Source organism: Melanerpes formicivorus, unplaced genomic scaffold, assembly GCF_026170545.1.
Source record: "Melanerpes formicivorus ecotype bairdi unplaced genomic scaffold, bMelFor1.0.p_v2 SCAF_4, whole genome shotgun sequence".
NCBI lineage: Eukaryota > Metazoa > Chordata > Aves > Piciformes > Picidae > Melanerpes > Melanerpes formicivorus.
The window spans coordinates 35,058,900-35,075,721 of record NW_027142356.1 but is presented as its reverse complement, the minus strand read 5'-3'; the positions used below and the strand labels follow the sequence as shown (position 1 = coordinate 35,075,721).

The following is a 16,822-nucleotide window of genomic DNA, read 5'->3' as shown; positions in this document are numbered from 1 at the left end:
ACATCCTCAATCCAAATATGTCCTAATCCATAGCTCTTATTAGAAAATAAACACCCTGTGATCATGTCTACACCTTTCAGAGTCCAACAGGCCTATGAACGTCCTATAATGCACCCACAAATCAGTTCAATCTGAAACAACAGAGCCATGATATCATTTTCCTTTTCCCCAGCCCACATATTCTATTAGTTGGACAGACAAAAAAGAATGCCATCAGTTTAGGCTCAGGAAAACCCCTAAGTCCCCACAGAATCTCATTGCTTAACTAAAACAGTATTTTAAAAGAGCTGTGGTTTCTCTCCCTGGGAAAAAGAACAGCCCTTACAGAAAGCCTGTTGAAGGGAACCATGCAGCCTTGCCACTGCTAAAGGTTTCCCGAGGCTCATCTTCCAATTTGCTTTACACCAAACGACAGTTCTACAGCATCACATGCACCTGAGGCAGTCACGTGCTAATCACAAACTTCTGTTTGTACTTACTTGATGGTTACTCTGTTGGATGTGTCTTGCAGATCCCCAGGATCAAAAAGCTGAGATTCTTTAAGTCCCAACTCTTTACAGCCTCTTAAGAATAAGATGATATTATCCTGAAAAGAGACAAAAAAAAACCTTTCACTCTTTCTCGTTGAGAGAAAACATAACCTTACCATACCAGCCCTAGAAATGCTCAAAACCAGGCTGGATGGGGCCTTTGAGCAATCTGGTCTAGCAGGTGTCCCCAGCCCACAGCACAGGGGTTGGAACTAGATCTCTAAGGTCCCCCTCCAACCCCAAACCGTTCTAAGATCCTATAATCTGCCCCTAACTCAGTAACAGCTCATGAACAGTTGTATCATTTGCTAAATGAAGAACCAAAGGCATTTCCTGTCACATCATTTAAAAGACTGTATGTATTTTGTTTGAAAACCAGACACACATGATTAAAAACAAAAAAATAAGGATGTGTAATTGCAACAAGATTGTTGACTTTTCTCTTTCCAAACCCAGATGTTGGCAACTCCTTTAACTGAAAAAAGCCCTGCTAAATTCCCCAGCTCCTGCTGTAGGCTGCCAACACAAGTTCAGCATGTTATGGGGCAGAGAAGAGAAGGCTGGATTTCTGCAGGGAGCAGGAAGGGTAGATATCAAGCAGTCCAGTACCAAACAAGCAGATTGTTCAGAAAACATTTTGCATATTGATACAACCAAGCCAGTTACTCCTAGTTAACACGACTGGTCTCTTGCCTCTCCCACATTAACCAGGCAGAAACTGCTGGGGAAAAGAGGTAGGTGACTTCTTGTTAAATATAACTAGATGATCTTTAAAAGTCCCTTCCAACCCAAACCATCCTATGCAAATGCCTGAAGCTACACTTTACATGCCCAATCTGGAAGAAGAAAACAAAACTGATCCTTGTAACATTTTTTATGGAGGACTTCAGAGTGTAAACCATAAAAATCAGTAACTAAAAGAGATCAGGCACAAGCTGATTTAAGCCTCCTTCAAACCAAATAGAAGAGGTGACATGTGGGTTTGCACTGAGAGAATTCAATCTCTAATGTGTGCATATAGATTTAATATGTTTTATACTTATATGCATGCACGTTGGGTAGTGATAGGACCAGGGGGAATAGATCCAAGCTAGAGGAGGGGAGAGTTAGATTAGAGATTAGGAAGAAGTTCTTCCCCATGAGGGTGGTGAGATGCTGGAACAGGTTGCCCAGGGAGGTGGTGGAAGCCTCATCGCTGGGGGCTTTTAAGGCCAGGCTGGATGTGGCTCTGGGCAACCTGATCTAGTGTGAGGTATCCCTGCCCACGGCAGGGGGGGCTGGAGCTCGATGATCCTTGAGGTTGCTTCCAACCCTGACAATTCTGTGATTCTCTGAGTACACCTTTTATAGGACCACATATAGGACCAGTGAAGCTTTCTTATGTAGATAAAACTTCAAAGTCAACGCAGAACAAATTTTTAGGTATAGACATTGCTAGATCAGCAAACTGCGATGGTAGATGTGAGGACAAGTAAAGATAAGATGTAGAGCTTGATATACTCTCAAGCCCCTCAAAGCTCCAACTGGAAGTAAGCTGCCAGATATAATCATAGAATCGTTAGGGTTGGAAGGCACCTCAAGGATCATCTAGCTCCAACCCCCCTGTCATGGGCAGGGACACTTCACACTAGATTAGGTTGCTCAGAGCCACATCCAGCCTGGCCTTAAAAACCTCCAGGGGATGGAGCTTCTACCACCTCCCTGGGCATCCTGTTTCTGTGTCTCACCACCCTCATGTTGAAGAATTTCTTCCTAACATCCAGTCTGAATCTACCCATTTCTAGTTTTGTTCCATTGATGCAGAGTTCAAGAGGAGTGCAATCTCAGCGTGTGGCAGAGACTGGTTAAAACTGGGAAGAAGAGAAGCCTGAGCAGCATTCAGCTCTTGTCCACTCTGGGAGGAAGGGCTCTCCCCACATCTGCTCCCAGGCTTTTGTTTGGGTGGCACAGGCACGGCTCAGGGAGAGCAGCCCTGTTTATTCTGCCGGGGCACAGCAATCAGCATGCTAATCGCTGCGGCTCCCCTGCATGCCAACGCTCTCGCACACAAAGCTCGCTGTCACCAGCCACACTGCAACAAAACAAAACAACCAAAAAAAAAATACAGACTTGGGAATTTAGAGGAGTCCAAATCTCTCCTTCTTCCTTGGCTCAAACTTAACAGCTTTGGAGGGGAGCCAGGGGGAAAGGAACAGTAGTGGAGGGAGCAGAGAGCCCATAACCCGGAGAGACAGCATCATTCATGATATGAAAAGATGCTTGTAAAATTCCCCATCTGGCTTACTGTTGGCATTATCATTTCTCCAACTGCAACATGAATAACTCTTGTGTTTAGCCTCTGGTGGAGGACAGCTCTGGTCACTTCCAAATGGTGGGTGGAGCAATGTGTAAGTCTAATAAAAATGCAAAAGCATCCAAAAAACTAAAGAATTCCTAACAATCATTTCCTAACAAAAATCCACAAGGCACAGAGGACACAGTAACCTAATAGGTTTAATAAGCAAGCAAAGGAGGGGGGAACTCCAGGGATAAGTAATTGTACCCATCTTTCTGCCAACATTTCACATCCAAGTTATGATAAGTAGTCACAAAGATACCAGGGAATTGGCAGCCATGCATGCTAGAAACTTGTTTCTTCTGTTGATGAACGAATGCCCACTCCTCCAAAGCAGCAGTGTCACAACCCTCTGCCTGTTTTTTTCCACATACTTTTTGCTCTGATGGTCACCATAATCATAACATTTGCAACAGTCACTAATGCCACCCACCCAAACAATTCCTTCACAAAGCTGGCATCTTGTTTGGGCACAAAAAAACTAGATGAGATCTGAGAGCAATGGCAGATTATTTCTTTTTGCTTTTTGTTAACAGTCTCATCGTTTTTATGTCCCAATGGTCCTAAAAAAGGCAATTTGTTTAAAAGGATTAAAAACCCCAACACCAAACAAGCCAACAAAGACACTGAATTCAAGTGACAGATAATAAAGGGAAACCTGCCAGGGTTGCCTACCCTTGAGTCAAAAATGGATCTCATACAGCCAGCTGAACATGAGCCAGCTGTGTGCCCAGGTGGCCAAGAAGGCCAATGGCATCAGGAGTGGTATCAGGAAAGAGTGTGGCCAGCAGGAGCAGGGAAGTCATTGTGACCCTGTACTCAGCACTGGTTAGGCTACACCTTCAGTACTGTGTCCAATTCTGGGGTCCCTCAAATTAAGAAGAAGAAGAGTCTCCTCAATTATGAAGAGAATCAATAATGTTGGAAAAGACCTCAGAGATCATCAAGTCCAACCTGTCACCCAACACCTCATGACTAACTGAACCATTGCTTCAAGTGCCACATCCAATACCTTTTCGAACACGTCCAGTCCCACCTCCCTGGGCAGCACATTCCAATGGCAAATCTCTCTTTCTGTGATGAACTTTCTCCTCACTTTGTGCCTAAACCTCCCCTGGCACAGCTTGAGACTGTGTCCTCTTGTTCTGGTGCTGGTTGCCTGGGAGAAGAGACCAACCCCCTCCTGGCTACCACCTCCCTTCAGGTAGTTGTAGACAGCAATAAGGTCTCCCCTGAGCCTCCTCTTCTCCAGGCTAAACAACCCCAGCTCCCTCAGCCTCTCCTCATAGGGGTTGTGCTTGAGGCCTCTCCCCAGCCTTGTTGCCCTTCTCTGGACATGTTCAAGAGTCTCAATGTCCTTCTTAAACTATGGGGCTCAGAACTAGATACAGTACTCAAGGTGTGCTCTAACCAGTGCTGAGTACAGGGGCACAATGACCTCCCTGCTCCTGCTGGCCACGCTATTCCTGATGCAGACCAGGATGCCATTGGCCTTCTTGGCCACCTGGGCACACTGCTGGCTCATGTTCAGCCAGCTGTCAACCCGACTGTTACCGTTGAAGAAACTGAAAAAGAAAGGCTCACAACCACCAATGCATACTAAAAAACATAAATCCTTGCTTTAAATAAGTGATTGAAAAAAACACACCCAGTGTGGATATCCAGCTCCTTACACTTGGCAGAGTTAAATAGGTCATGCAAATGGGTCACCCTGCAATGGCAAGGATCGCAGTGTGGCCAGCTGCTGTGCCTCAGCTAACAGGGCAGTATCTTTTACAGTGGTCTGGGAAGACACACCACCAGAATTGAGTCCCTCTGGCAGCCCCTACAAGGCATTAAGACACAGCTTCCTCCACACATTACATGGAGATGATATTGCCTTTCTCTGAGTGGGGGCTTGCTGCAGGTGCAGTTGGACTAGGCAGAGATTGGGTCACTTGGTCAGCACATTATTTCCCACAGCCTCTTTCCTGCTGGCCTTTGAGCAAACTTACAGGTTACAGTCTGCATTTCCTTTGCTAATTCCATCCATTTCTTGATCTATAACATTTTGTATCTATAAATATAGATATTTATAGATACCAGGAGTTGGAAGGGACCAATATGGACCAATAAGTATAGAACTAAATATCTATAGGTAACTACAAATCTCTAATCTATAGATATCTATATCTCATCTGTACATGAACAGGCTGGTTACAGAAGACAAATGCTTCAGTGTGGTGACAGACAGGACAACAAGCACAGGATACAGCCCAACCCTTTTCTGCTTGCCTAAGCAGAGTCCTGACAGTTTCTGTAGGATCAGCACTCTAAGCAATGCCTTTGATTTACACATATTAGAGAGGCAAAAATTATTAATGTAAACGTTTTACTGTAGCAAAGTGGAGAATCAACCATAAATTGAAACATTAAAAATTGGGTAAAAGCCCATGAACCATCAAGGAAGGAAGTCAGGATGACTAACAGACGATCACAAGATGTTAGGGGTGGAAGGGGACCTCCAAAGATCATCGAGTCTAACCCCACTGACAGAGCAGGGCCATACAATCTAGCACAGGTTGCACAGGAACACATCCAAATGGGTCTTGAAAGTCCCCCGGAGAAGGAGACTCCACGACTTTGCTGGGGAGCCTGTTCCACTGCTCTGTGACCCTCACAGTGAAGAAGTTCCTCCTCATGCTGAGGTGGAACCTCCTGTGCTGCAGTTTATATTCATTACCCCTTGTCCTACTGCAGGGTACAACAGAGCAGAGCCTGTCCCCCTCCCTCTTGAGCCCCCAGACCTCAGAAGGATGGACGGGAAGGAAGCCAAAGAGGTGATCTCACAGCTGCATTCCAACACTGTCACCTTCTCATCCTTTTTAGTGTGTAACCTGACAGGCTCACCTCCACAAAATCACTTTGCCAGGACAACTGCCTGCAGGTAATGCAAAGAGCAGAGGCAGAGGGATTACACCTCCATGAAGGGGGAGGTCACTTGTCATTTGGGTTGTTTTTGGGTTGCTTTTGCTGTTTTTTAAGGGTCTGATAGCCTGTGGTTTATAAATACGAAAAAGTGTTCATTGTATAGCATTAATTTTCGTCAGGGAAAGTGAAGCACAAAATCCTGGAACCCTGTAAAGAAAAAACACCCACAAGAGCTGGCAGCTGTGCAGGACAGACACCCTGGAAAGCCACCACAAATTCACACAGTAGCACTGCCAGCACACAAGATAGTTCAAGCTAGCGAGAATCAAATAGTCACAGCAGGCAAATTCTCCCCATAGGATCTGCTGATCAGATGCAACGGCAACAGCTTGAATTTGGCCCTCTTCCATTCCTTTCATCTGCCACAATACTACAGAAAATATTCTCACTGTATCCACGTCGCGAATCGGACCTGCGGCTTACGGCCGGGGAAGCAGCGCTCGTCAGACGTGCCGCCGCACGGCCTGGGTGAGATACAGAGATAAACTCGGGGCAAAACAAAAGCAAGGCAGGCTGTGTGTCTGCTCACAGCCTGGAATGAAACGCCAAGGGCACGCCGCTTCTGCGAGCTGGAGATATTATTAGTTGTCGGTAGCGCTGGCGCTGCTTTGCAGGACAGCTGCAGGCAAACAGGTGGCCCTGGGCATTTCTGGCATGCTGGAATATTCCCTGCTCCAGAAGAAAAGTGGGAGATTCAAAAAGGAAAAGGAGAGGAAAGGAGAGGAAAGGAGAGGAAAGGAGAGGAAAGGAGAGGAAAGGAGAGGAAAGGAGAGGAGGAAAGGAGAGGAAAGGAGAAGGAAAGGAGAGGAAAAGGAGAGGAAAGGAGAGGAAAGGAGAGGAAAGGAGAGGAAAGGAGAGGAAAGGAGAGGAAGGAGAGGAAAGGAGAGGAAAGGAGAGGAAAGGAGAGGGAAAGGAGAGGAAAGGAGAGGAAAGGAGAGGAAAGGAAAGGAAAGGAAAGGAAAGGAAAGGAAAGAGAAAGGAAAAGGAAAGGAAAGGAAAGGAAAGGAAAGGAAAAGGAAAGGAAAGGAAAGGAAAGGAAATAAGGCAAAATAAAATAAAACAAAACAAAACAAAAAATAAAATAAAATAAAATAAAATAAAATAAAATAAAATAAAATAAAATAAAATAAAATAAAATAAAATAAACCAAACCAAAACAAAATAAGATAAAATAAAATAATCACAGAATCACAGAATCATTAAGGTTGGAAAAGACTTCTAAAATCATCCGGTCCAACCACCAACCCAACACCCACTATGCCCATTAAACCATGTCCCAAAGTGTCATGTCTACGTGGTTTTTGAACACCCTCCAGGGATGGTGACTCCTCCACCTCCCTGGCAGCCTGTTCCAGTGCCTGACCACTCCTTCAGTGCAAAAGTTTTTCCTAATATCCGCTCTAAACCTCCCCTGGCACAACTGCAGGCCATTTCCTCTCGGTCTATCAGTATTTCAGGCAGAAGGCTCTTAAATGGAAGCTGTGGTCTGAAAGCCCCTGCTCATGAACGTCATCACCACTTAGCATGGAGACAGCGCAGTGATCAGACACTTACGTGAGTTGGAGAAAGGACTAGAACCTAGGTCTGTCTTTCTCTGTTGGAAATTGGGCCAATCACTAGGTTCCACCCACTGTGTTCCCTGCCTCTGAAACAGCCACATCATTTGTTGCAAAAGCCTCATTCCATGCAGGATAGCTCAACTTTTCCAGATTAGGTTATTCTTCTGAAAATGTTCTCAAAGACAACACTTAATATTCATCTTCTACACCTTGTGGCAATTATGGGCTAAAAGCAGAAAGTAAGCTCACTTGATCCCAGTACTAACTCCACTGGGTCCTCTTTTGAGAAGCTTCAGAAACTGCCTATGTAATAAAGAAATAAAGATAAAATTAAATAAATAAAATAAAATAAAATAAAATGAAATGAAATTAAAGGAAATTAAAGGAAATAAAATAAAATAAAAGGAAATAAAATAAAATAAAATAAAATGAAAGGAAATAAAATAAAATTAAAAAATAAAATAAAATAAAAGGAAATAAAATAAAACAAAACAAAACAAAATAAAATAAAATAAAATAAAATAAAATAAAATAAAATAAAATAAAAGGAAAGGAAAGGAAATAAAAGGAAATACAATAAAATAAATTTAAAGCAAATAATTTAATTAAATTATTTTAAAAATTAAACAAATAAAATTTAAAAATAAAATAATAAAATAAAAATAAAATTAAAGTAAATAAGATAATAAAATACAAATAAAATTAAAAGTAAATAAGACAATAAAATAAAAATAAAATTAAATAATTAAATTCAATGATTTAAAAATTCAATAAAAAAGGAATTGAAAAAATAAAACAACAAAATGAAAAAATAAAATTCGAGAATATAATGAAATTAAATGATGTCATTAAACTCAATTATTAGAACATGAAAACACAGCAAACAAATTCAAAATAAAGTAAATAATTCGATTCTATTATGAAAAATTAAAAATTAAATTGAACTAAAAATTAAATTAAATTTAAAATTAAAAATTAAATTAAAATTAAAAATTAAATTAAATTAAAAGTTAAATTAAAATGAAATTAAAAATAAATTTAAAGATGCACTAAAATAAAAAAATTAAGTGAAAGTAAATAATGAAAATCAATTGTTAAAAATAACAATAAAATAAAATAACATCTGAAAAGGAAAGAAAAGAAAATGGAAAAATAAAATAAATAAAAGTTAAAATTAAAATCAGCAAATAAATACAATTAAATTACATATAAAGATAAAATAAAAATGTCAAAGTAAATTAAAATTCAAAATTAAAGGAAAATTTCATAGTATCATAGTATATCATAGTATCATTCAGGGTTGGAAGGGACCACAAGGATCTTCTAGTTCCAACCCCCCCTGCCATGGGCAGGGACACCCCCACACTAGATCAGCCTGGCCAGAGCCAACTTTCCAATGCAAACTCCTAAAAGCCCTTTGGCTCACTCCCCAAATTGTCTTCCCAATCCCCTCATTTTTCCATTTCATGTGAAATAATTAGTGGGGATAACCTGTTTGTGGCAGAGCAATGGATCTTGACCGACTCCACAAGCAGATGGAAGGGAAACATGGAAAAATCCAGTTCAAGTCCACTAGGAAAGAACTTCTGTGAGAGAAGCTGGAAACTTTTGATACATATACACACAGACACATATATTACTCTTTAGGCTTTGCTGTGCATGTTTCAATACATATGGTTTACTAGAGATGTGTTTTAATACATATGCTTGACTAGATATATTTTTTACTGTTTATACAGTGTGCTATACTGTATATACACTAATTTACTGTATATGATTTACACAAACCATTTCCTTTTCCATGGCAGATTCCAAATGAGTAGATTTGGAAAGAACTCAACAGTAGTCGTGACACATTGAGAGACTTAGGATGCTCAATCTCCAGAACACAAAGGATGACAGCACACCAGAGCTGAAGGCAAGCTCCACCAGAATGGTGAAGGAAGGAAGACAAGGTAGCATGCACCCCAGAATGAGGTAATAGCCTCATGCTTCATGGGGATAAACAGAAGGAGAGTGACCTTGGGAGCAGGGAGGGAAAGCAGGACTTACCAGCCCCGTCGGCCTGACCCCGATTCTGGCCTCCCAAAGTGCAATAAACCCTGCAGAGCAGCAGGACTGACAGCCGGCCAGGAGTCACACAGCTGCAGCTGCTGCGGGCTGAACACAGCGCGCACCCCCCCCCCCCCCCCCCCCCCCCCCCCCCCCCAAACTCCACCTCCAGCCACCTCCAGGGCAGCAACGTGGCCCCGACACCCTAAAACCATGTGAGGTGCTGACTGGCACACAGCAGCAGCTCCTCTCCTAGCACCTCCCCTCCCTGGCACCTGCACAGGCAGAGAGCAGCAGCAGAGGAAAATTATCAGCGTGGAGGGAACTCTGTGAGCCCCAAGGGCAAGAAATAGCTCCAGAGAGTAAATAGGGAGGTGATCAGATGAAACCAGCAGGAGTAAGACACACTGGCAGGAGATGAAACTTTACCACAGTGAAGGTGGGGCTGCAGGGAGAAGGGCCAGGCTTGCTGGGAGCACCAGCAGGCCAGGCAGCCTGGCAAGCAGCGTCTTTAAGAGCTCAGCAGAGAAGATTGTCTTTGCAAAGAAAGCCAAGCCTTTTCCTGCTTCTTTTAGGGCAATCAAGGTGGAAGCAATGTGTCTCCTCAAACAACAGCTTCATGTCCTTACCAAAAACCACCTTAAAAATTCAGTGAAGAAAAAGTGTCTGTTGGGAGCATAGTGCAGCTACACAAAACATGGGAAGAAACAGCCTCAAGTTGCACCAAGGGAGGTTCAGGTTGGATAGCAGAAAAAATGTCTTCAACCAAAGGCTTCTCAAAGACTGGAACAAACTCCCCAGAAGGTGGCTGAATCTCCATCCCTGGAGGGGTTTGAAAGCCACAGAGATATGGCACTGAGGGACTTGGCTTAGCATCAGTCTTGGTAGAGTTAGATAATGGTTGGACTTGATGATCTTAAAGGTCTTTTCTAACCAAAACAGTTCTATGGTTCTATGATACCAGAAACTCCAAACATGGCTCTAAGCAATCGACAACTGCCAGGTGATGTTCAGCACCAGACCCTGAAGATCAAGATGGAAATGCCAAATTCTTACCATGGCACTTAGATCCTGCTGCTTCCCACTAGGCTTACTACATTACTACATTGGAAAACTGCCAGTACTTAGAGCAAGAAGTTAGTGCACAGCTCTGATACCACTACTTTGGTAGTATAAAACTCCCTCTGATAGTGTAAAGGGAAACTTGGGCAAAGGAAACAACAGATCTCATTTATTTTTTTCAGCATTCAGCAAAACCTTTTGCTAATAGAGTCATAGAATGGTTTGGATTGAAAGGGAACATCTCATTTCAATCCCCCCTGCCTTGGGCAAGGACACCTCCTACCAGATCAGGTTCTTCAAGACCTCCTACAGCCTGGTTTTGAACACTTCCAGCCTTGGAGCTACCACAACTTCTCTGGACAACAAGTTCAGTGCCTCACCACCCTCATCTCATGGGGAAGAATTTTTTGCTAATGTCTAATACAAATGAGGCTTCTTCCAATTTCAATCCATTACCCCTTGTCCTGTCACTGAATGCCTTTGTTCAAAGTCTCTCTCCAGCTCTCCTAGAGAAGCCCTTCAAACACTGGAAGGCTGCTAAAAGGTCTCCCCAGAGCCTTCTCTTCTCCAGGCTGAACCCCAACTCTTTCAGCCTGTCTTCATCAGAAAGGTGCTCCAGCCCTCTGATCAGCTTTTAGAATTTAGATTTAGAATTGACCATGTTGGAAAAGACCTTTGAGATCATCAAGTCCAACCTATCACCCAACACCATCTAATCAACTAAGCCATGGAACCAAGTGCCTCATCCAGTCTCTTCCTAAACACCTCCAGGGATGGTGACTCCACCACCTCCCCAGGCAGCACATTCCAATGGCAAATCTCTCTTTCTGTGAAGAACTTCTTCCTAACATCCAGCCTAAACCTCCCCTGGTGCAGCTTGAGACTGTGTCCTCTTGTTCCGGTGCTGGTTACCTGGGAGAAGAGACCAACCCCCACCTGGCTACAACCTCCCTTCAAGTAGTTGTAGACAGGAAGAACATCTCCCCTGAGCCTCCTCTTCTCCAGGCTAAGCAACCCCAGCTCCCTCAGCCTCTCCTCACAGGGCTGTGCTCCAAACCCCTCCCCAGCTTTGTTGCCCTTCTCTGGACATGTTCCAGCAACTCAACATCTTTCCTAAACTGAGGGGCCCAGAACTGGACACAGGACTCAAGGTGTGGCCTAACCAGTGCTGAATACAGGGCAGAATGATCTCCCTGCTCCTGATGGCCACACTATTCCTGATAGAGGCCAGGATACCATTGGCTTTTTGGCTACCTGGGCACACTGCTGGCTCATGTTCAGCCTACCATCAACCAGTACCCCCCAGATGCATTTTGGGGAAAATCTGAAGTACAGCAGCAATGCTGGATCTTAAGAAACTGTCTGATGTTCTCCTGAATCTGCCCTTCACCATCAGATTAGTTATTTCCCAAGATCTCTGCCCTGTAACAATTTTCAGCCATATTTGTAAGCTGCTTATGTGATGCAGTGTATTACTGTCATTTGTATGATGCCTACCATTAAAATCCCCAACCAGGAATGTCCATGTTCTGTATAATGAAAGGGAAACGCAAGGAGTTCAGAATATAAAATGGCACTGCAGGTCCTGGGCAGGTAGTGAAAACTTCGTGCTGGGTACAAAATGGATGATTTATCTCATTCCTGCAAATGTTAAACATGACCTCAGAATCCCTGTAGCATGGTATGATGTAAAAGGAGGGCAGAGCCATGGTGGGCTGGAAAGGAGAAGGATGGCAGGGGAAGAGAGAAGAAAATCTGGGAGGGGACCACACAAAAGAACACGAGCAAGAGCAGCCTCCAACTCAACAGGCAAAAGCAAACCACAGAGGGTTGGGAGGGGTGCACACAGTATGAGCACAAGACTGTGACTATGACTTCACTAGATAAGTAGGTCCTGATATTTCTCCTTGCTACATCAGCTCATTATCCCTGAAGGCACAAATAAGAAATTCAAACAAATGGGAGCTCAGTTGACATCTTTGTCTTTGGGGGAACAGAGCAATCAGATGCTGTGCATTCCATCAGATCTGCCAAAGCCAAGATACACCCTCAGTGAGATGGCTTTGTTTACTGTAATGAAGGTGGAACATAGGCAAGCAGGGAAAAGAGCCCAAAGCATTTCGAGGCTACTGATGGTCTCTAATGGTGATGAAATCACAGCCAGATGTCAGATTTCAGAGGAGATGCCTATCTGATGTCACATTCTCTTGTAGCAACTATGCTATGGTCAAGAAAGAGGACATTTCCCTTCCATCCCCTCTCTGCAGCACCAGATGACAGCACTTGGCTTCCAAGCATTGGGACCTCAGTTTCATGAGTTCTTCTGTTATTGCCTTTTCACTTTTTTGATGAATAAACCTCACCAAGATGGAGGTTTAAAAAGAAGCTCATGTACAGTGAAGTGCAGCCAAGCACTGCCAGAAACAGCTGGGAGCTCACCTTGCAAATCCAGAGTTGGGTGGGTAAAAAACACGAGGAGAGGTGAAACACCACCCAAAAAGCACAGCCTGCTTCCTTCTGCTACGGTGGAAAAGAAAGTTACTTACTTCTCTCTGCCTTGTTAGTTGGGCTGTGAAGTGGGACAACACAAAATTCAGTGCAGAGTGGGTTGGGGAAGGAGCTATTTAAAAAGTGAGAATGTTCTTATGTTCTCAGGGCAACTGGAACTCAGTGTTGGGGGGTGTCTAACCCTTCTTACCCATTCTTCTGGCAATAGTTGTGCTTTGTATCTGAAGGAGGAGGGGGAAAGAAGGCCATGAAGACAAATTTGACCTTTATTTGCACTCACATGATGTGTGCTGGGAGTATGACTAACCTAAACACGGATTTCAAGGAACCCTAAAAACCTTGTTTAGTGTCACAACATCTCCCTCAAGACATCCTGTTGAGGAAACTGGATGCTCTCTGTTCTCAGCACATCCCTCTGGCTGCTGCCCCCACAACTGAGCTCTATAGCAAGATATAAAAAGGGGCACATCATTCACAGCTAAGGAGAGCATGCTGTTTTCTATGTTAGGTTTATTTGTGTGCAATTATCAGGACACAGCAAAGCATTAAGGAAAGCACACAGCCTGATCAGGGGTTTAGGAGATCTCAAAAGCAGTCAGCTCAAACAAACTGCTTCAAGGAAAGAAAACAAAATACTTCAAATCTAGAGTTACAAGTCACAAGAACTACTGCTCCAGATACTCAGAAAATAAAAACAGGCTCTAAGTCACTGGGGTTCAAACAACAGGACCACCAAAGAAACTAACTTGAGCATTAAAAATGGGAGAGTACAGTTTTCATTAGATGTACTGTTAAAGTTTATCCCAGAATGACAAGGGTTGGAAGGGACTCCTGGAGAGCAAGTTCAACCCCCCCCTGCCAAAGCAGATTCACCTAGGGCAGGGCATATAGGAACATGTCCAGGCAGGTTTTGAAAGTCTCCAGAGAAGGAGACTCCACAACCTCTCAGGGCAGCCTGTTCCAGTGCTCCACCCTTGCAGTAAAATAGTTTTTCCTCAGGTTGAGGTAGAATTTCCTGTGTTCCAGTTGGCACCCACTGCCCCTCATCCTATCACAGAGCACTACTGAAAAGAGACTGGCCCCTTCCTAACACACACCCTTCAGATAGTCATAGACATTAATAGGATCCCCTCTTAGTCCTCTCTTCTCCAGACTAAACAGCCCCAGGTCTCTCAGCCTTCTCCCCTCAGGCAGATGCTCCAGTCCCTTCATCGCCCTTGTAGCATCCATTGGACTCTCTGGTAGTTCCCTGTCCCTCTTCAACAGGAGAGCCAGAACTGGACATGGCACTCCAGATGTGCTCTCACCAGGACAGAGTATCAGGGGGGAGGAGAACCTCCCCTGACCTGCTGGTCACACTCTTCCTAATGCACACCAGGAGATAACTTGCTTTTTTGCCAGAAGGGCACATTGCTGTCCCATGGATAACTTCTTGTCCCCCAGGACTCTAAGATCTTTCTCCATGGAGCTGCTTTCCAGCAAGTCTACCCCTAATCTGTACTGGTGCATGGGGCTGTTCCTCCCCAGGACTCTACACATGTTCTTGTTGAATCTCATTAAGCTCTCCTTTGCTCAGCTCTCTCATCTGTCCAGATCTTGCTGCACAGTCTGATGGAGTGTCAGCCACTCCTCCCAGTTTTGAACTAGCTATGAACAAAGCGTATCCCAAACACGAAGCATGACAGAACCCAGGACACCCGTATCTCCTTGTATACCATGTCACTTGCAGTGCCACAGGAAGAAAGTTTCCAGGAGTGCAGAGGGAGCTTACAGCTCCAAACACCAAAAATACTTGTGCTTTAAAAGAAACAACCAACCAACCTCCAACGCCACCAGAAATAACAACAAACCCAACAAACTTATAGATTAATAAAGTGGAATTACCTCCTGAGTGACTTACCCCAAAAGCACACCCGTGGGGTAAGCCAAAGGAACTCTGCAAACAGCTTAAGCTCCAACACAAACAAAGCCTTTTGCAAGATGAGTAGAGCCATCAACTACCAGCAAACACTGCAGAGCAAACCTTTGCCTTTCCAGACTAATGTAGAGGGAACTGTGTGTTAAGCCATGGACCAACAGATGCTTCTCAAAAGCTATTTATATGAGTTGCTGCTAAGATACTGTACCACAGTGGCAATGAAGACTACTTATGCAAAGCAAATCTATGTGCTGAAACTGCCTCTATGTCTTCCTTAATTAATGAGCCTGCTAAAGGCTGCTAACCTTTTTCACATGCCCTACCTTCCTTTCTCTGCCTACAGATTCCAAGCTTCATGGGATCCCTTTGATCACATTTGATATCTTAGGGCACTGTTACCCAACCCCTGCTTTCTATATTTTGACTTGGCTGTTGTGAAAATAATCTCTTTTTCCAGGAAGAGCAATGTTGACTGTTCCAGGGAGCCAGCTGCAGGGAACCATCAGATGCAACTTGCCACAGGACCTCTGGGATGGAGTGAAGCTAGTAGAGGAGGAAAAGCCACAATAATTTGTGCATCTCCACTTGTGGGTCATTAATTACCTGACCAGCATAACACATTCTATAGGCAACTTGAAGCCTGAACAGCCACTGCAGGCTGTTTCTAGTTTTCCTCTCTAACTACATCCAAAGCAGATGTCAAGGACAAGAGAAAAAAAAACCCAAAAAGCAATAGTGAGATTTACACCTGATGCTTTTCTGACACACCACAACCTAATTAATCATAGACATGAAGCTGTATTGGAGTTCCAGCCTCAATTCCTATTTTGCCCTGGTAATTTATCAGATGTCTTCCTACTCAGCTACTTGAATTCATTCAGGGTGTGCAATCCAGGGAAAAAAAACCCAGGGTTTTTATGAAAGTATGTGCATGATAAATCTCATTTGAGAAGTTTTGCTCCCTGCAGCTGTATTGAACAACCTGAGCACAAAACTTTGACCAGCCAAGGCCAGAAAACAGCTGAAATGTTGTCTAATGCATTTGTAAGGTTTCCAATTGTAAAGGTGCAAAAAGAAACTGGTACCTAGAGTTGAAATCAATTTGACATGAAACTTTTGAAAGTGACTCATAGAAGGGTTTGGGTTGGAAGCAACCTTAAAGATTATCTAGTTCAAACCCCTCTGCCATGGGCAGGGACACCTTCCACTAGACCAGGTTGCTCAAAGCCCTATCCAACCTGGCCTAGAATACTTCCAGGGAGGTGGCATCCATGATGTCCCTGGGCAACCTGTTCCAGTGTCTCACCACTCTCACTGTGAAGAACTTCTTTCTAATACCCAGTCTCAATCTCCCCTCTTCCAGGTAAAAGCCACTGCCTCTTGTCCTATCACTTATCACAGTATCACAGTATCACTAAGGTTGGAAGAGACCTCGAGGATCATCGAGTCCAACCTATCAACACAGACCTCAGGACTAGACCATGGCACCAAGTGCCACGTCCAATCTCCTCTTGAACGCCTCCAGGGACGGTGACTCCACCACCTCCCTGGGCAGCACATTCCAATGATGAACAACTCGCTCGGTGAAGAACTTTCTCCTCACCTTGAGTCTAAACCTCCCCTGGCGCAGCTTGAGACTGTGTCCCCTTGTTCTGGTGCTGGTTGCCTGGGAGAAGAGACCAACCCCTTCCTGGCCACAACCACCCTTCAGGTAGTTGTAAGCTCAGGTTGTAAATTCAGGTAGTTATAAGCCCTTGTGAACATTATGAGCACTGCCTGGCAGAGTCATTACACTTCTTCTAATGGCAGCAGCTACTATGAATATGATTTTGCTTTCTTGCCTCTTTCTTTTATGTACTGTGTTCTCTTTTGCCTGGTATATTAAGAA

General features: G+C 43.9%; 1 protein-coding gene across 1 annotated transcript in view; it reads right to left on the bottom strand.

Moving 5' to 3' along the window:
• The window catches only part of LIMCH1 (LIM and calponin homology domains 1), a gene marked incomplete at its 3' end in the record, with an annotated part of 231,155 nt that overhangs the window by 87,163 nt on the left and 127,170 nt on the right, over window positions 1-16,822 (bottom strand). Inside the window, exon 4 of the mRNA XM_068137614.1 lies at window positions 480-586. Within this exon, the coding sequence (XP_067993715.1) occupies window positions 480-586 (107 nt within the window). The remainder of the gene's footprint in view (window positions 1-479; window positions 587-16,822) is intronic.